At 39.2% G+C, this 21,374-nt stretch overlaps 1 protein-coding gene across 2 annotated transcripts; it reads left to right on the top strand.

Annotated features, from left to right (window-relative positions):
* Window positions 1–1,478: 1,478 nt before the first annotated feature.
* Window positions 1,479–8,314, top strand: LOC117413806 (uncharacterized protein C1orf232-like). 2 transcript variants are annotated; one of them, XM_059000406.1, is made up of 5 exons: window positions 1,479–1,977; window positions 3,197–3,431; window positions 4,464–4,559; window positions 5,548–5,654; window positions 5,970–8,314. In XM_059000406.1, the coding sequence occupies exons 2-5, from the start codon at window positions 3,348–3,350 to the stop codon at window positions 6,259–6,261; spliced, it is 579 nt and encodes a 192-aa protein (XP_058856389.1). In that variant the 5' UTR covers window positions 1,479–1,977; window positions 3,197–3,347; the 3' UTR covers window positions 6,262–8,314. The 2 variants fall into 2 exon arrangements, with proteins under 2 accessions (XP_058856389.1, XP_033879031.3); XM_034023140.3 differs by lacking the exon at window positions 1,479–1,977 and having other exon boundaries at window positions 2,341–3,431.
* Window positions 8,315–21,374: the final 13,060 nt, after the last annotated feature.

The following is a 21,374-nucleotide window of genomic DNA, read 5'->3' as shown; positions in this document are numbered from 1 at the left end:
TTATGACTAAAAAGGAGCCAGTGGGAACAACGTTCCAACAGCAAGTTGTAAATTGTTCAAAATGATGCTTTGGCTCCGCGGCTCCAAACCCGTTTTAATTAGATCTCTTTTTCTGTTGTCTGAGCATTTCTGTTCTTTGTTCTTTTTAGTTGAAAGATAAAACACTGAACCAGGTCCTGTGACGGTAATTACTTAACAGTGTTTGTGATTGTCTGCTTGAATTTTACTGTGCGTTATTACGAGATCATTTTGCAAGGCCTGATCTAAAAGCAAAGTAGAACTGCACATGCTTTTGTTACTTTAAGAATCTGTGCTTGTTTCATTATTTCAAGTTTTTTGGCCACATTGCTGAAAAAGCAGCAATGCTGAAGGGGGGTACATTATTGCAAACTTAGTTCTTGACCTGCTGTTTGGCCTTGTGTTGCATGTAATATGGTGCCCCCTTGTGGTAATTACAGAGATTACAGTGTATCAACGGAAGATGGAATAATGTATTTGATGAGCTTTGTGAAACACCTCACGGTTTGAGTTTGCAGTGTATCGGCCTACAAAATAGGACCTCATACTCCCTCTTGTGGAAAAAGTCTGTAACTAAGCCTCTGTTTATTTGCTCAGTCCCACTGAGCAAAACGTGGCACTTCTTTCCCTGAGAAATGCATTTCCCGACACAAAAGCTTTCAACTATCCTGTATTGAAGAAAGTCTTATTTCAAGTCCTATAAATGACAATTATATGCTTTCCCATGTTGTCATTTTTTTATTGCATGATTTATTTTTTTTTGCATATAATTCAGAGTCGGTATATTCTCTTTCAGTAAGATCAATACATCTATCATTTTGCTTTATAAATGCATTTCTTGAGCCTCAATTCAAGCTAATTTGAATGTGCATGAATAAAAGTAATGTATTCATACAGTATCTTCAAACAGCCCGACTGAATAGTAAAGGCCACTGAGTGCTTGACCCAGAAACCTATTTCAAGACCACTCATAATAACGAGGCCCTCCTCTCATAGACTGAAACAGTCCACAGCCTCCTGAGTTCAGAATGAAACCAGTCAGCATTAACAAGTAACCCTTTGGTTTTCAGTTCTTTGAAACCTGCTAGGGATAAAAAAAAAAAACCCTGGTTTATTATCCTCTGTATTGAATAACAACACGGGTCCCAAAATCAATTATGGATGAAGAAGAGTGTAACTCCAGCGTTAATTCAAGAAGTACGACAGGAACAGCCTCCAGGTCTCATTAATATCTGGGTTCAAATTAGGCACGGGCAAGCACGTAAAGACCAAATTAATGGCTTCGGAAAGACAGTGTAAAGAGTCCAACCCCACTGAATGTGGTCGTTTCTCTTTAATTAAAGTTACAGCCTCGTACTGTGCGTTATCTGAAGCAGTGAGAGACCCCGTGTTTTAAACGATTTATTCGGATGGTCAGTATTAAAGCACTGTCCAGGCACTAAGTTGCTAATAATTTAATTGTACCAGGTTCAGAGTGGAATTGTCCTTGATCCACTACACGGTTCACTCCAAACCGTGTCCTTTTCCAGTAGGGGGAAAGTCAATATGTAGCTTAGAGCTAATCAAAGTTTCATAGTGTCTGGCTCTGTACGAATAATTTAGGCAAGGAGGTTATTTTAGACCTCGTTGCTGTGATACACTGCTATGGGAAACCTTTTCCCTTGGTCATTCCCAAACAATACACTGTAACAGAATAACGGGATGTGTGTAGAACACCATGAAAGGAAATTTGAGGGAAAAAAAAAACTATGGAGCCTTCTGGACCTGTTCAATTAATCTATACAGGGGGCGTGTCCAAAAAGGGCTACTGTTCATGTGATTGAACTACAAATCCCCTTTGTGTGCACAAGAACCAACACGTCTAACCGGCAAAACTGCCAGTAATCAAGAGCCGTAGAAACAAAGAAGTTTGTAGCAGATGATTTTTGTCTTTGTTTTGGTAACACGAATAAAATCAGAGTATGTAACTTTTTTAAACCAGCTCTTTGTAGCGGTGTTTTGGTGGATAGGAGGGTGTTTGTAAAATCTATGTAGAATCGCTGCTGTACGTGTGAGTGTTTTTAATTTGTGTGTGTAAAGTGCTACGTTGATGATTTAGACTGTGCTTAGACCCCCCATCGTTGGAACGGGATACCCAGAAAGAAAATGCACTCTTCTTTTTCACCTGTCCGAGAAAAGTTTGACAATCTCAATGTCTTCTCATTTAAATATATTATGTTTCATGGGGGGGGGGGGAACTAAAAAAATAAAACTGAACTTGAGCTTCACATGTGCACAAACGACACCCAACACAGAGATACTTTGCTTGTTTTATTAAATTGTAAGAGAAGTTTAGGACACCAATGTGAAAAGCACGTTGAGTTTCTGTGTAGATGCTCTGGAAAGCAGGCATGTTCTTGATGCATTTAGCTCCAGATTGATCTGTTTATAAAGGTAAGTTTACAGTGAAGATTCTAATGGTGAAAACAAAATAACACAAAGATTTTTTTTATTGGATACAATACAATTTAAAGTGTAGATACACTGTACTTTTGACATTAGTACATGTCCCATTCAACTTCACTGAGAAGCCCAGAACAGAAGAAGCAGAAGCCTTCCAATAATGTAATGCTCATATTTTACTACGAAATTAATTTCTTCCAGTGTATGGGAAAGACTTTGACTATTAAGTTTGAGACTCATCCAAACCAGTTGTGACCTCATTCAGTAATTGTTTTATTGCTCTATGGAAATTCGCCTTGCCACTTAAAATAAAAGACCTGTATTGCTGCAGCAAAACAAAAAGACCAACAGTCAAACAAAGAAGTAGTGACAATGTGTTTATGCCTTGGTTATTACTACCCCTTTGAGTTCAACACGTTTCATACTGGCTGGCCTCGCTGCAGCCTGGCAATTGGAGATAGAGTTACAAGATAGGTTTGCTTGTCACACTGACAATGGACACTGAGACTGAGGAAGAATGCTAAAATTTTAATGAGGGGAATCGATTCCATTGCCAGGTAACCAATAGTGGAGCATACTTGGGCAGGTACCACTCTGTCAGATGGCTAACATGCAGCGGTTTGCTAGTCTTTGAAAAAAGAATCTGGTGATTGAAAGCGCTCTCCGGGTTTATAGAGAAAAATGAAACTCCGAAATCTAGTAAAAGTCTCAGAATAACTTTGCCTTCTTATTTTAGTGTTTCTAGCTGCTTCTGATCCTCTGACGTTGACGTCTGAAGTGTCCAAATGCTTTAGAGCTGAAAAAACGGAGCGAGTTCCCGCTAGTGCTAGAAACCTTCAACTTGATGGTGTTTCAGAAGTGTTGAGTTTTCAACATCAGAGCTAATCATGAATCCGGCACTCTGGAAAACCTACAAGAGCAAAGTGCTGAAGACCTTCAATGCGGACCAGGAGGAAGATTCTGTTGAACAGGTAGAGAAGGAGCGTGCATTTTTTTTAAATTTGAATTTGTTATAACTAACAATAATGTAAGCCAGCATAAATGTGTTTCAAAAGTTACAGTTAAACAAAAAAGTAATCAGTTGTTTGATTATTCCTCATATACTTTACCACTCATAGGGCTTTCGTTATTATTCATTTATTATTTACATTTACATAGTTTAGTATACATGTACAAAATGGCGGTCACACAAGTATTTAACCACCAGAGAGAGTTTTTAAAATGCATTTCTTAATTGGAAACAGCAGATTCAACAATTTTAGAAAATTTGATCAGAAAATAAAATAAAAAGGTGAGTAAAGTCTCGGTTTAAACAACTCTTCTCAACACGATCTTCAAAAACCACAGAACAAACTTACACAAGTCAGCTTTTCACAAGATTATTTGGACTCTGCTCCTTGGTTTATTCTCTTTTGAGAGATTTGCTTTCCAAAATCCGTCATTTAATCTCCAGGAAATAATTGCATGCATCATACATTTCATGTCTTTTATTTTAAATTAAATACTGTTTCTCTTACAAGCAAAGGAAATGAAACCATTCCAATTATCTTTTCCTTGCCAGGCAGTGACAGACAGCAATAATGCATGGCTGGTAAAAGGACTCAGCGTGTAATTAATTAAGTAAGGTAATCCGATATGTTCCTTTTTACTCCCCTAGCAGATTCTGCAGAGCAAAGACTCTTTGTACGTCTCAGATGAGTACAGTCTGCATCACCAGGGGTTCGGGGTCTCAAAGCGTCAGTCACACAGCCCTCTGATAAACTTTCCAGCGCTATGAGTTACCATTGAGTTTTCATTTTAAAAACAGCTAACAGCCTGCCACTGTTTGCTTGTGTTATTGTGTGGTTGGGCACATGGATGCTTCTTGTATTGAACTGGGGTTGACAATGAGAGGGCTGAGTGGAATTCTCCAATTCCAATGCACGGTGCCAATTACACTAACAGGAATTGGGATACAGCCAAGCTGATATCCATCACCATTCACAACCTGCTTTTATTTTCAGAACAACGAGGAAGAAACCACAGCGACACCGACCCAAACCCAAACCCAAACCCAAACCGAGGAGGGCCCAAGTTCTGTCGCTCAACTGGCCAAGAAAGTAAGAAATTGTGATATATAAATATATTAAATATTAGAAAACGAGTTGGACAAAAAAACAGCTCTCTGATTGGTTTTAAGTGATCACGTGACAGCATTCGCCAGCCACACAGCTGGAATGGTATCAGTAACCTGTCTTGAGAGAACAAAAACTAAAAAAATCAAACGGCTGCCATTTTGTCTCTCGCTTTGCAATCTGAATCTCTGCATAAGTGATTTATTGATTTATTCTTTCAATTGCTGATAAAAAACAAGACTTTTCCAACTTTTAAGCTGCATTAAACTGGGGCTGTTAGCTGCTATGGCAACAGAGTTATCTCTTGGTTCTATGATGCAATTCCATAAAACTTAAAGGTACAGTAAGGACGCACAAAAAAAACACAAGGAATTCCTGTGATAAAAGACAATGCATTTTGTAAATTGAAGTATAAAATACAAGCAAAGACCCAAATAATTCTCAGCATATTAGGAGGGTCAGTGAAGCTAATTATTTATAAATGTCAAGAGCACCCCCTAGCTGTGAGGACGGGAATTCAACAGGACAGGAAAAGAAACTAGAATTCTAGATGTCTTTATTGCGTAAAAAGATTGTCCCAAGTTTGTAATAATCATCATCATCATCATCATCGTCATCATCATAATAATTCTGTATCATGGCAGTTTTAAACATATACCACTAAGTGTTCCATGTATTAGTGTTAGACTTAATCTGAACCATTTTGTTTGGTTCATTTGCTAGAAGTACTGGTGCAGGAAGTGATCAGAAGTAAACCTAAAGCATGTAATCAAACAGTAGTGAAAATAAATCAACGTGAACTATTTATTCCAGGGGGTGAGACAGATAAATATGTATGACCTTAATCCGTCATTGCAGTGGTATCTACTACTCAAACCATTGTTACTGGACTGTTTGACTCCAAAACAAAATGTCACCATTTTGCTGCTGGCGGAAATAACATTAGTGTGACTGTGATCTGCTTGCCACTCAGATGCAGGGAGCTGGAGTGAAGGGCTGGAAGAGCATGGCCTCTGTGTTTAACAAGGATGATGAACATCAGCTGCTGGCCTCAGAGAGCAACACCCCTGCTGCTGATCAGTGAGTGACCCCAACACACAGACAGCCAGATCGAAATCAAAAATGCATTGGGGTGCCATGCAAGTTTTCCAAGGGTTTGGTGGCTTACTGCAAGTTGTGTTTTAAATATTGGCTTGATACATTTAGTACTGCTGAAGGCTGTCTCAATTACTGAATTCAGGGGCACCCTTAATATTGAAGATTGCTTTTTTTTATTACTGTCACTTCTTAGTTTTTACTGAGAAGGCCATAAAGCAAGATAACAGTCTTACTACATATCATAGTGTTTTTATAGTTTTGGATGAACTCTGACGGGTGGGTCAAACTCTTTTCCAGCCCACTGGCAGTTAAACCAGAGGAACCTCGCCAGGAGAAGAGAGCCACGGGATTCTGGGACAGCTTTGCAGTGAAGTGGCAGCAGGCCTCCGCGATGAAAGAGGGCGGCGAGGCAGAGCTGCAGGAGAACGAGGCTGCTGCAGAGGAGGGAAGGCAGGCCCAGGAAGGGGGCCGCGAGGAGGAGACCAGCTACACCACCCTGGGAGGCCCCGAGGAGACCACCTTCAAGTGGAGCTTCATGACCAGCAAGCTGGCAGAGCTGAAAAGCAAAAGCATTGCCAAGACTAACTAGCCCGTGTGATCGTCTAGGGGAGAGTGGCTTTCGCTTGTGGATTGGTTTGCTAGCTCCATGCACACTTTACTTGGGTGAGGGGAAGGTCTTTTGAATAGTCTCCAGAAAGGGGGTCTAGGGGTCTGGACAGTTCAGTGTGGGCAAATGAGGGTCTTAAACTGCCCCCATTCTCTCAAGGAGGGTGCTGCGTTATTTAGGAAAATAACTAAGCAGTATCATTTCTAGAATTTTTATCCACCCACAATATTTGGTCACTTTAACACTTTATAGATGCTCTATACTGTAGATTATTTAATGATATATTAATAAGGCATTATAGCGCTAATTACACGCATTAGTAACAACATGTAGAAAAGTTAAGTTAAACAGGGTAACATTTGACTGAATTTAGCAGGGTTCAAGTTTTTACTGTGGTCGGACCCCACACCTCCACACAAGCATCGGCCCCAGCAGTTTTTGCAAAGCTACCTGCTGCCATCTGTTAACATTCAAAATTCCTTTCCTTTTTATAAATTTAGTTTGAAGAAGCCCTGGTAGTCATACAAACGTAGGCATCATCTCACGGTTAATTATAAACTTAATGTGCAGTTTTATTTTCAAACAGCAGGACTATTGTTTTACAGCAGCACCTGCGCATATTCATTCTGTAATTATTAAACAGCCTTATTACAGCAATAAAACTTCTGCAGCTGCTCAGCTAGTGGCTGAACAATAACTCAATGTATTTATTAGTTTCCTGCTCGTGAAGGTTTCAGTTATGTGCTGAAGCTCACTGAAGAATTCTATTTTCCTCTGTGCTGGTATAGTTAGCAGATGCACTTCAAAATACAGGTGCATTCAGTACACTGCAGCTGCACTGTGCGTACCATATTATTTATTACATGTATGTACAGCAAGAAGTTATGATCAGGAAAGTAAGTTTATCTTTGTTAATATAAGGTGCTTCATCCATAATCACAGGGCTCAGTACAGAGACAGGTAGTAAATCATTATTACATTAGGAGAATGCACCTGTATTTTGAAGTGTATCCAGTTTATGAGCATTACTGTGTTTGTTTTTTTTGAATATGTTTGCAAACAATGTTATTACACACTCTGATCTGTACTAGAGACTGTCACAAAATAAATAAAAGCCACAATTACTAAAAACTTGAAAGCTACACTGCAGTATGGCACTGTATATACCATCCATGCAGAAACACTATTGCTGGATACAAACTCCAAGGCTCTTCAAAGTAATTAGCCTATACAAATTTACTATAGCATATTTCCACTTAATCTTGCATTTTACTATGCTTACTGGAGGTATAATGGAAAATTGGACAGGTTAAAGACCATAATAATTAATGCATATTACTCAATAAAGTATTTGTTGCCTCTTCAAAGAAAGCCTCCCGATACAACTGAACATGCCTGTGCTGGTAATATAATACATACGTGGGGCTCCCTATAAAACCCCAGGGCAATTAATCCATCAATGCATGTTTATGTTAAACTCGGTAACTCAAATCCATGGTTATCAGCAATCCTTGTTGCATCACTGTGTCATTGTTTTTCACACTGCTTTCACATGCTTATTTGGAGATGCTTGCCAGTGCTTTACCATCCTCTCACTTTACTGTACCTCACTATTCTTTTACCCTGTTATACCTTAGTAAGCTTTTTAAAGGTCAATCACTGTAATCGATGGCTATTAAATATCTTATTCAGTTTTACACTTCATATCCACTAACTGATGTATTTTGTATGATAAATTAGATTATAAATTAGTGTGTTATTCTTTGAGAGGACTCTATTGTATGTGTTCACTGTTTTGGCGTTCTTTTGCAGTGTTTTGTCATCAAACCTGTAGTTCTTTATTATTATTATTATTATTATTATTATTATTATTATTATTATTATTATTATTATTATTATTATTATTATTACAGGACCAATCATTACATTCGTGTATTAATTCATTCATTTTTGAAATCCCTGAGATAAAGAGGACGATTCTTAATGTCTGTTAATGCATCTCTGTAAAGTCTTATTTATTAATAAACAAACGTGAACATGGAAGATGGAACATGGAAGAGTTTCTTTAAATGCAATACAACTTATTGCATTAATGTTGAAAAACCCCTTTTAGACACATCGATGTAAAGTCTCAATGGCTCGTTTAAAGTATTGCACGACTATCCTGCATTTAAGATAATATTAATACTCACATATTCTTTTTCACAAACTTCATTCCAAACTAGAATAACATGAGACCTTGAATAATGATCCTTACTGGCTTGGTTCTAATTTTGTGAAACTAAAAGGCCTTTCAAAAAATAGGAGTTAAAGACTGGGTAAGCATGTGATAATATACCCCAGGTCATGACAACGTTTTCATCAAACTCCTGACGAAGACATGCGCCAAAATGTGTGCCTGCTTGACTAAGGAGTTGATCACAATTCAAACATTTGAAATGATTTGTTTCTAAGTTTTGTTAACGTAGGAGTTCATTGAACATTTAAAAAAAATTAGGTTTACATTTACGGCTGCTATTTATTCTAAGTTTTATTTTAAACCCTGGCATGAGACTGCCAGCAGATGGCGACATTCACCAACTCCCAACAAAAGTAAATTGGCTTTTAAATGAGTTTAAAACACAACACAATACCAGTGTGTCGACAGGAGTAATAACCAAAACTCTTCCAAACCGTCGTCTCAGTGTTTTGTTTTCCAGACCTTGTTTTCATGCTAGGCCACTTCCTCCTGCCATCACAATTCATTTCCTGTGCAACAAGTATTAGGATCCCATCTGCACCCTAGACTACAGAATCCAATAACATTTACCTATAAGGTAACGTTTTTCTCCAAACCGTCAACAACAAAACAAATGCATGCAATAAACTTCCCAAACAGGAACAAGAAACAATTCATTTAAGGCCTTGGAAGTAATATAACGTTGTTTATTTAATTTTAGAATTGTATTTTCTTTCCTTTAAGAAAACACAATTTGGCAAAGCGGGCCTATGTTTGACAAATATATAAATAAAATAATGTCCTTCCGTGCACTAGGATTAATTAGCACTAGGATTTAGCTACCTCAGGACCACCCAGCCAGTAGCAGATTACAGTAAGGGTCTCCCCTATCTGAAGCAGGACTGCCTAGCACAAATAAACAAGCTGGAGTGTGCGTGCTGCTAGCTGACAAGGACAGACTACCTGTCTCTTAATTAGAGTACTACACTGATTAACAAGAGGGGCGTCCACTAAGAAACACTACAGCAGAACTCGTTGATAAGGAGGGCTCATATATAACAGATATCAGACCGCGATCTTAAAGGGGCTTTCCGATTTCACCAGCTAAGACTTAATTACCTGTTTTATTACCAAACACAAGCGTTTCCGCCAGCAAAAAGTCTTTCCAAGGGCCATTACTAAGCTGGGCTGGTGAAGCCGTTAGGGATTTCAGATATTCATTTACACAGTGATTGTAAATGTAAATACAAACTTCCTGTAATAACACAGTTCGTAGCAGTAAATCAGGTAGGTTTTCTGCAATGACATCAGCATCATGTAAAGCATTTCTAAGGGTTATGTTGGGGGTTTGAATTCCCTTTCCCCTCACTAAAACCTTAGCGATTTATCAGCCATTCATTAGCATTTCCCATATGTTTAGTTATGCCTTTTGGGCATGTGTTTGCTGTGGAGTCTAAACTCTAAGGGAAACTAATTAGAAACATACCCGCATGGAAAAAAAAAATAGACACACCTTTCGATTTGGTATAACGGTGGTAAATGTAGGTATAGATTCACTGGGGGAGCTAACTGGTCAGTCAAGCATGACTAAGCAAACTGCAATCCCATTTGGTATTTGCAACGTAGCATTGGTTCCTCATAGGAGTGACGTGTCATTGTCAGGTGCTGACCACGAGATCTTTTTGATGGGTGTTTTCAGACAGTAATAGCCATGGCTAAAGAACCTCAGAGTAAAGGTGTGTTCAAAGCTGTCTTGGCTTAGTGAGTTAATCACGCACACACACACACATTTACCCCTAACTTGTACACTCCCTGGCCACGTTATTAGGACTCCCCGATTGGATTTGGCATAGCCCTGGTGTGGGGCATGTTCCCCTGGTATACCCTGGGTCCCTTGATAATTCCAGAATGCTGTACTTGCAACCTGATGGTGATGGCTTCTTTTAAGAGGACCCATCCACCATACCATGAGAGAATAACCTGAGGAGCATGGCAAAGATCTTCCATGGCCACCTGTGACAGGTATAAAACAGTAGCATTGTGCTCAGGAAGTTAAAAGCAGGGTCATTTAGTAGGTCAAGTTAGCGCCATTCAAAACTAAAATAAACAATCTTATAGATGATGTGTTTAGTAAAGATTATGTGTTTAATAATTAATATTCTGTTTGACTTCCTGGACCATGTCTAGTTTTGAAAAATGTTTTTCTTGTTAGTGCCATGCTATGTGATATTAACGGCTTGTCAAAAAACGTAACCCTTTCACAACTATGTCCTACTCAAACAGTGAAACAGTGCTGGGTGTCGTGGGCAGGGTGAGACGTAGCAGATTATCCTGGCTGCAACAGCCCGAGCCCCTCAGACCTCTATGAACACCATATGGCATGTGCAAGCCCTCACGACTCTCCTCCTAATCGAATGCTTGCAAGATAATACACAGCTCCACTGCTAGTCTCGTTACCCTCTCTGTGAACGCAGCAGCATTTCATGGCTCACGTTTAACAAGATGTCAAGAATAACTGCGAGGTATAGATTACATCCTCGTTGACATCTCCTGAACTGAAATAGTTTAATTACACCGAAATAGCTATTTTGGACAGCATTAAAGACAGGCATTTTTTTAAAAATGCGTCCTCTTCAGAATAACCACAAATGCAGAGGAGCCTGGCTCTTTTTTGCACGTGGTTAAGACACTCGTTTGCAGTGTGCGGGGTCACTGGTTCACTCCCAGCCGCCTCCCTGTTACAAAAGTCTGTCATTTCTCATACATTTCTAAGCGAATAGACATGAAACAGCAATATGTCAACAGTCATATACACAGTACTATATATTATAGTGTGCATTCTCAGTAATTATAGCAAATGAAAATGATGGCAATTATAGTGCTCAGAATAACTTGCTTGTCAATATCCGGAGCTCCACTAGCCATGGTTAGTTAAACATTTTAACCAGAAAAATAATGTCATTGCAACTGTAATTTGAACAGGGCCCCTTGCAAAGGAGATCTCAGTGGGCTCTAATACTGGCTATATAATAAAGAACTGAAATTGAATCAGTTGGGGGCTGTATCATTGATACACCTTCTATATATCGGCAATGGAAAGGGAACTCTCTTATTCAATAGATGATACAACATTTTGGACTGAAAAGTGTATAAATGTTTAATCTTCGCTAAATAAGAGGTTCTGTGTACCCCCAGATTATGATACATTTAATAAATTGTACTAAAGAAGAAAGGCCTTCACAAGTCTCCCCACAATTGGAGAAGCAGCTGCCTAGATACATGCAGACTGCCGAAATGTGACCTCGTCTGTCACTCTGCGTCCGCATAAGGGGATACTCAGAGACTGGAGGAGGTGCGCACCTGTGGCAATGTGGGGAAGATTCCCTGTGTGATGAATAGAGAGGACTTCAGTCTTCAGTTCAGCCAGTTGAAGATGAAGATGAAAGATAATCCAGCACCTTTTGTGAATAAGCAGGACTCAACAGCGGGATACAATCTAATCTAAACAGACCTTCTCAAACCAGTGAGTTTTCACATTTCAGTCCTGGTTAAAACACTGCTAAAGACACTCCGAGCTCCTGAGGTGTGCAGGGAGAGAATTCCTTAGTTGGAAACGCCTGACTCACAATCTCCAACTGAACTGTAGAAGCCAATAGAAGAATGGAAGGCATGTTCTTTATCACTTGGCTTAAGGAATATTAACTTGGAACATTGTAGAAGACATCACAAGGTTACAGTGTTAATAGACTGCAATCTTTTCACATGCCATTTGGCACCATCATCCCCCAGAATTTTAGTTCTGGTGCCAAAGCTATATTAGATTTGGCTTAGTTTATAACTTTGCTAGCCAAATAACTGTGCAGCTTGTTTAAATGTGGACTGAATGGCCAAAGAAATGACGTGAGGCCCTCAGAGAGCCCAGGGATGCTTCATCCTGCAACCCTGAAAGCATCCTAATTAAAGTGATTTAATAGTGCTTAGGTAAGAGCTTTGTTTTGGTGGTACTTGACAATTTAGTGTCCCTGAAAGTTCAGGGGCACTGGCAGTTGCTAGAGTCACTTCCGCCTCACAATCAATGCACGCACTTCTCAATCCTGGGCCTCTCTCAAGCAGAGACTGTCAAATTTACATTTTAACTGTATGTACAGTGGATACAACTTTGCCATGTTACCGATAGCTCTAATTTTGAATTTACCGCCGTGGTGGGGGGTGGATGTCAGTGATAATAATATTGAACTTCTCCTTTTCTGGTTGCTTGACTAAAAGGTAATCTCCCCTGTGTTTTATACTAACATACCTGGTTACATTCATGCTCTGACTTTAATCGCTTTCTTTACGATATGATACAAGTACTCATGGCTCTTGTAACTTTTTGAGGCTTTAGCTACCTGAAGAAACAGATCATGAGCTGACGTCTAGATGTTTGACTTGGGGATAATAATCTTTAAGTGCTAGGGAAACCATCCGACCCGTGTCTGAATCTTCCTGGGGCTGTGACGGGTAATCCCTCCACCAATCTGCCCAAAGCCCCTTCCTCTTCACAATGCCCCCTTCTTCTCTCATCTTGCTGCGGTCTTCCTGAACAGATAATCTCCTTTAAACTCATTCGAAGAGGCGGCTTATTGCAAAAGGCTTGCCTTTAAAATCGAATTAAAAGCAAATGGGTCTCCTTTCAAGACCAACAAAATAAATATAAAGACCCCACTTATAAAAGTGGAATGCAGGTAAGGAATGTTAATAGCAGGTAAAGGCTAGATTTAATCTTTGTTTAAAATGAGCTCAAATGATTGTTCATTTTTACCAGATATAGTGGTCAACTATTGTTCAGCTGGTAATGAGAGTTCACAATCGACTGCACTGTCCATATGAACTGTGTGTTTGACATGAAGGTGGGATCTATAAGGCTAGTAAGAGAACAATGCAATGTATATTACAATGGATGGAGTAGTTAAATAGTAGCATTTACCAAAAAAGGCTTATGTGTGGGAATGTTGACTAAAGAGAGGATTCTTCATGAATGTTCATTGAGTGCTGTAGTTATTCCGGGAATGAGGATGGTTGAGTGAAATAATGCTCTACAATAATGCTTTACAATGCTGTGTGTCTTCAGCTTTTAAACATATTCACTTTCAACGCTGTACACCTCTTTAAAGGCTGGGAAAGATCCCCACTCCACTCACCATTAATGCATAGAAAATAAATGCCTGTGTTTTGCCGCCTTGCTTAACAGCTGACAAAAAATTTGTGTTCAAAAGCTTTTGTTGTGCATGAGAGAAACACAGGAAGGAAATTCTCCTGTAGTAAAGACATGTGGGTATTCTAGAATAGTTTCAACATTGGCAAAAGGTTAGACAAAAAATGTTGTTGAATGTCTTCAGCATAGCTGGAACATTATATCAGACTTTTGCATAGTTCATTTATGACTGCGTGCTTCAAGTTAAAGGTGATGGGGTTGATTCAGAGAGGGAATGGGGAGATCCACAAACAAAAGGAATGAATTTCTGAAAAGTCACAGTAGTAAAGAATTATATACACTTTATAAAAAGTTTCAGGCCTTTAGGTCTGCCTATGAACCAACACATAATGGCAGCTACACCTTATAATGCAAGTAATTGTCAATAATTAATATGTAATTAATTATGAACTAACATATTTCCTAATATTGATTCAATACTCACTTGTATTGGTGATATAAAATAAAGCCTATTAGTTATTAATTCATGTTAGAGTTAGGGATAAGTATTGTTTACTCTATTTTAATTTAACAGTAAACCACATGCTTGATGACATGTCATTTAATTTGAATTACAGACACTAATGTCTTTCCAATTGAATTTAAATTGAATTCAGATGGAAGTGAATGCATTTATATCAAACCAAGACTTTAACCCTAATTCATCATGATGAACAAGCACTTACTTTGGAGTGTCAAGCTTGGTGCAGTGTAGGAGAGAAGATAAAAGGAGCATCAATAGCACACAAAAGGGCCTGATTGTACTGGGAAGATAAGCCAATCGGATGCCAGGTTTTGATCCCCGGTCCCCCGTTTTCCTGGAGGGGGCACATGATGAAGTGGGAGCAGCAGGGGACCTGTAACCAAGAGGTGTATTAGGAAGAGAGGCAGGGAGGGGGGAGGTGTGGGGGTTGGGGCTGGGACTCTGCTATCACTAGCGGCCATTTATCCCTCAGTATGTATCCAGTTACTGTTTCCACAGCTGTTGAGGAGTTAGTTCTGCTCAGCTCAAAGTTGCAATGATGCGAGACAACCCCCTACAAACACACATCCTGTCATATTAAAAAAATAACACAAATGGTCTATGCAAAACAACCATGCATATATATATATATATATATATATAGTGAGATAGAGGGTTGTGAGAGACAGCAGGGAGGGGGTTAAAACCTCCCTGCGAAAGAAATGCACCTTTTTGTTTGATTGTTTCTGCTTTTTCAGTTAATCAGTTTTGTTAATTGTCTTATTGTTTTGTTTAATTGTTTAATTGTTTTATTATTAATTATCATCCGCACCTGGGCGCTATTGGAAATTAGGTCCAGGTGCGGGGTTTAAAAGGAGAGCAAGCAGTCTGCTCAGGGCTGCTGAGTAGAAGGAGGCAGAAGGAAGGTGCTCTGCTTCCGAGCACTCGTAAGTGCGGTGTTAAACCTGTATGGTTGTGGTTTTTACTAGCAGGTAAACGGCTTAGCCGTCCTGCAAGGTATTGAGGGAAAAACCTGTTTAGTTAGCGCTCCGGTGGGAGTTAGGTGTTTGTTTGTATTTTGTTTATTTTTTGTGTTTATTAAAATAATAGCGCAACCGCGCTGAAAAAATCCATTTGAGTGTCCTGGGTCGTATTTTTAAAGGGGCAACGAACCCAAGTGAGTGCAGTCCTTTTACAATATATATATATATATATACTGTATATTATACATACATACATTTATTATTATGGAATTAAAAAGTCCACAAAGTAACCAACCTGCACTATGTCAGTAATCGACCTGGAGCTGGCAGTACGAAAGTTCTGAGGGATCCATAGGGAATACTTGGAGTTCTGTACCTATTGCACTAATAGGGCTAGCCAAATAACCAAACTGCTCAATGGAATTAAACAGCTTTATTATACACTTCCTGCCATTGATTATTAGACATTATCCTTCAACAAGTATCCCAGTACTGTCTAATATGTCATTGAAACACATCTCTACCTTTTTAGAGTGACTGAAAAGCTTAACTCAACAACTTGTCATTAGTCGTTAATAATGAGCAATATTACAGTCTGTTTATAGGCAGCAAGGAGAAATCTTATTAAGAATTCCACAGCATCCCTCATCACCAGGGATTAGAGTCAGTGTATTGAGAGGGGGGTGTTTAATGAGGATTCACTGGCTGCAGTAAGAAAACGTGTGGATATTGTATGCAATCTCATTGAAGTTATAGGGGACAGTATGACTTGTTGGGTTTAAAACAAATAACACACATTTAAGCAGTATTTAGCTAGAGATGCTATAGTCTGCATTCATAAAACATTAAACGCATCAATGGTTATAATACCTGGGTGTGCACCTCGCTTATACTTTCACTGTCATGTCATTTCCCTGTTTTATCTGAAATTGTATTAAATGATCATACACTTAGCTACAGATCTTGAATTAACCCCGGAAACAGACTGACACATACATAATTCACATTCATATTAACTGCCTCTCCACTCTTAGTTATATAAGGTGCCTGTGCAATAAACTCAGCAGTCTATTTATGGAGCTGGGATATAAATCTGGCAGTCAGACTCTGGGAGTGTTATATATTTATCAAAACACTAGAAACCAGTGACAGCTGAGAAACTCCACTGCATCAACCAATTAGTACTCGTGATTGCGCTGGGAATGCTGGGTCATAACAAGCAGGCTTAAGCCAGGCAGATAACCTTTGCCGAAATGATTCCAGACAGCCTGATAGCCAAGATGTGTCTCACAGAAATAGCTGGAAGTGATTTCCAGGGAGCTACAGTATTGATGTGCAAGGCTGTGCAGTGCAAGGACTAAAGGGTAACACTTTACATTACTATGTACATACATGTGTACTTACACTTTACAATTATATTATGTATAGTTACAATGTACTTCATGTATACATCTTTTTGCACCAGATATGTAAGTACACAATTGTATGAGAAAATAGTTAGGGTTAGGGATTAGGGTTAGGGTTAGGGCTTGGGATAGGATTATATCGTGCAACAAGATTTACACATTGTAACTATGTATAATAGCATTGCAATTATGTGGAAGTACACATGTATTTACTAAGTAACTACTATGCAAATATACAGGAATTAGAGACAGTTGGGAACAGTGTCTGTCTGAAGACATGTCACACAGACGCTGCCCAGGCCAAGGGAAGCTTGAGTGTGTGGTTTCTTAACAGAGATGAACTGCAGTGCAGGCTGTCACACGTTTATGAGATTTGTGGTCCAGCATCCCAGTGGGATGCACCATGGGAATTGGAGTTTTTTTCTCAAAACAATTGCAGTGAGAAATAACCCAAATCCTTTTGGCTGGCCTGGTGGTCTCACTCACTCACTCACATGCCCAGAGTATCTGGTCACTGGTGTGGTTTAGCCGTAGAATGTATACTCCATCGTAGCCTCGTCATTACTCTCAAGTAGTCTTCAGAAATAATTTACAAATATTTATCAATCACTCCAGTCTTCCTTCATGCCAGAGATGAACAGCATTTGAAAACGTGCAAAAGGCATTCTGCAATCTTTTTGTTCACTTATCGGTATGAAAACAATAGCATTATAAATCAAATACACATTACCCATAATGTGTGCATCTTTTATGTAGGTAACTGTCAGATCACAAAGGGATGGGAATGCACATCAGGTAAGATTGTTTCATGAGCTCTCTGTTCTTTAAATTGAAAGGGCTTGAGCAGAAAGCAAATGTTTGTGAATCAGGTCGGGGTTGTGCATGTCTTTGGGTCATGCTGTGTGTTTGGAAACAGCCCTCAACATGCGTAGGAATCCTGTGAACAATTTGAAGGTCGTGTTTGGGTTTGCTAATCACACCAGATGTACAATTTTCACAGCCTTAAACTTTTAATTGCTTTTCGTGCTTTCAGTGCCATTCACATGACGAAACAGTATAGGAAAAGGAACCCAATTAGTTTGATAACATTTGAAAAATGTCTGTGGTTTCATTTTGCCCCAACTGTCAATGGGATTTACTGTAGAGTTATGATTAAATGACACCTGTGTGTGTGTATGCCTTTCAGCTTGTTAATGACACACTCAGCTCATTCCCTTATTAAGATCAAAGGGTCTATATCTGAAGTAATCCCCTGAGAAACTGTTGGGGTTTAAATGATCAAGTTTATATGGAAAACATCTGTTTTAACAATGTGTCAATGGTGTTGCTTGATACATGATAAAGCATTCCATTGCATTACGCTGAAAAATGGCTTATGCAATAACTGTTAATATATCACATGCCTTTTTTTTTTGAGTGTCGATTTTCCTGAAGATGTCATTTTTTTTTTTTTCGGCGCACAGATCTTTTCACACACAGCTGCGAAAAAACAAATACACAAAATTATCAATTCAAATTGAGCTGACCATTGCATGATTTTCTTTCATTAAATGGGGGAGTATCGGATTCAGACAGGGACTGTATGGAACAGAAGAATGAAATATCCACGCCCCTTTGTTTAAACGATGAACATGTTAAGCCAAGAGCCACTTCTGTGGGAGTTGCTTCTTCTAAAAGTTTCTACATCGTTTCCAATCCAGTCTAAGGTTGAAGAATGTATAAAGTGGACCACGTCGTCAAAGAAGATAAAAGGAAATAACCTGACTACGGGAACTCTCCTTGTGATAACCTGAATCTGACTCCCACTGTTCCTCCGAGAGAACCCGTCCACATTAAAGGGAGAGATTAATCAGAAGCCAGGATCCCGAAGATAAGTGTCTCAGGCACTCACCCGCTACCCCTCTGTGCGAAAGGCCACTCGGAAATTCAGCTCCCACAGATCTATGGTCAATCTGGCCATTAGATCTGCCGGAGCGTCAAGCTGTTTCTTGTTATGATGGGATATCAATCCGAACCTCTGGGTGTAGAGTTACTGTTCCCATGGGAGGGGAGGAGAATGAGTGAGAAACAAAAGCACAACACACCCATAAAGCCAGCAACAGGCTTGCTTCCATTTCTCTTTCTTGACTTTCCCTTTCTTTTTTTTCTTCCGTTCTCTTCTTTTCCCACTTTGTAACCGAGACCAATGGGTCGATATAGATGGTGGCAAATTAAATACATATCTAAGGACACTGGTACTGAGATCCGCCAGCACCATCTCAGTCTTCCCAGGAGTAGTAGTAGCAAGGACAAGGGCCTATAAGTGTAATTTTTAAACAATATCATATTTTATATTTGCCATACCTTGCTGGGCTTTACAATGCCTACCTATGCCTTACCATGCTTTCACTATGCTTTATTACACTTTGCTATGCTCTTATTACGGTCAACTTTAATAGGGGTACTATAAAAGATGGCACTAACATTAAACAATGATCAATATGAAGACACAATGTGGCAACAGGCAAGTTCATTTCTGCAAATATACCCTATGATAGGTGAAACTGCTGCCATACCAAAATAAATCATTTTTGGTCATCACTCGTAGGCAAAAAATTCCCATCTTATAAAACTTGGTCTGTTATTACACAGCCAAACTAAGAGACAACAGGACGTATTTTCAAAGCATTTCCCTGCTCCAGTGTAATTAGCTTCTTTGCAAGTTCACGGCAGGGGGAAGGCCCAAGCATGTTAAGTTACTTGCCCCCAAGGTCACAGAATGATGTCATGAGCTGGAATTGGAACCCCGGATCACCAGGCTCTCTGTTGTTTGTTGTTTCAGTATAAACCGCACTGACTCCAGGTCTCAAATGAAGCGTATTGAGTTTTATGGAGCGATGGAAACCCAACACCGGTGATTCATTAAGACTTGTTCCTTTAGGTATTGTGTTTGATAATAAATATTGTGTGTATACATTGTAGTGTAATAGCTAAAGCAAGATTGTAAATTGCTAGTCTACAGTACCTACGTTCTTCCAATAATGGAATACATGTAATCGAAATGAGCAACAATATATGTGGAATTTTGTTAGTGTTAAGCCTTGAATCTGGTTCTTGGGACAAGTTCCATTATATTTTGAAGCCTAGGATGTTGTTTCAAGCAACGTTTGAACAGAAGCTCATATCTCCACAGTGCTTGGAATCCACAACCTAATACATGCTCGAGGATAGTGTACTTACAGTAACTGCAGTCATAAGCCTTCTGTCAAGTAACTGCCCCACAGTATTTATGGTTAAATGTGACATCCAAAAAAAACATGACTGTGTAAGTAGCAGCCTTTATAATTGTATTGTAAATGTCTTTCCAATAGTTTTGAACTTTCTCCATAATGCCTTATGGATTCATTTTTTGTTTTGTCATGGGCATTGCGAACATTGATAAGCTACCTGGTTTGTATTATAAGGGAGCGACGGTGGGGTTCTCAGTCTGGACCGCACAGCACACATATCTTGTTAAAGTGTTTTTCTCTTGCTACTCTCTCTTTACCCCCCCCTCTCCCCCCCACCTCCCATTTCTGACTCTGTAATTCACCTGACAGAATCATATCACGCTAATTTACAGCTGTCTGTGAGTCAACATTCTCCAGAATGTCAACCAGCCCTGAACATCTGTTATTTGTCTCTCATTTGAACGGTTCGAAGGTGGCACGACAATACAGATGTATTTTACAAACAAACACATTTAATAGATGGCTTGGAGTCCATTATCAGAGAATAATAAAAATGCAAAGAGATGTCATTAACCTCAAGTCATCCAATGCTTGTAGGTAAAGAAAATTTCTACATTGGGGGGGGGGGGGGGGGGCAAGACAATGGATTTTATAACACTATACGGAAATTCTCTATACAGAAGTGAACTTGTTTATTGCAGTATTCTTTTATTTTTTTGAAATCCAATACTATGTGTGCAATTTTGCATATTTTAATTTGCTCTGCATCCGTTTTTAAATGTGAGTACCATCTTTAAACTACTTTAGTCTTTATTATGCTGTTTAGCGTTAGGTGATGTGATACATATTTTAAATTGCATTGTTTAAGGAGGGCGCTCACATTAAAAAACAATGGAGACGTAGGAAAATTTAACTTAAAATGAGCAAGAATCTGTAAAAAAATAAGAGTGACATCACAAGTGTATGTAAAAATGTGTGAAATTCAGTACATATGTACTGTACTTAAAGACAGATGAAGACATTTCCTTATACCTCCAGATTCCGATACTGTCAGTAACTTGTGTAAATGAATGTCCTAAAAAAAATGTGGTAAGTTGTTCTATAGATATACAACATAACTGTGCCACCTAGCCTGGGTGTGGATGAGGCTTTAAACAAACTGAACACTTTTGGATCTGTTTTATGTTTGTATTCCTTATCTTAAAGGTGAGGATTATCTGCTTGTCGTCCTGTCCAGCATGTTACTTCAATCTCGTAGCTATCTGTCCCATTCCAGGACCTGGATATTGAAGCAGGACTCATTCTTGGACGTGGCAGTTATAATCCTGTGATAATAATGAACTACTGTAAAACTGTGCAGCACCCTTGCAATACTGTATTCCCATACAGCCCTAAAACCACAACTGGTGTTCTGGGATGAACTGCCATCAGTATAAGGAATGGTTATACACTGAATCATAAAGAAATGCTGTGGAATGAGGTAGACACAACTATCCACACGTACAAGAACATTTTGCACCCGTTTTTGGGCGACGGCTTTCTAGTCCTCTTTTTGCCCACCCACGGTCGTACTGGGTCAACTA

The sequence above is a fragment of the Acipenser ruthenus genome, chromosome 25 (assembly GCF_902713425.1).
Source record: "Acipenser ruthenus chromosome 25, fAciRut3.2 maternal haplotype, whole genome shotgun sequence".
NCBI lineage: Eukaryota > Metazoa > Chordata > Actinopteri > Acipenseriformes > Acipenseridae > Acipenser > Acipenser ruthenus.
The sequence above is the reverse complement of the archived record's forward strand: the minus strand, read 5'-3'. Positions and strand labels throughout refer to the sequence as shown.

Bases quoted from the DNA above. Each gene is read 5' to 3' on its own strand.
- LOC117413806 (XM_059000406.1), top strand. From the start codon at position 3,348: ATGAATCCGGCACTCTGGAAAACCTACAAGAGCAAAGTGCTGAAGACC. The intron at 3,432-4,463 runs GTAGAGAAGGAG...TTTTATTTTCAG, and splicing joins AGGAAGATTCTGTTGAACAG to AACAACGAGGAAGAAACCAC. The intron at 4,560-5,547 runs GTAAGAAATTGT...CTTGCCACTCAG, and splicing joins TCGCTCAACTGGCCAAGAAA to ATGCAGGGAGCTGGAGTGAA.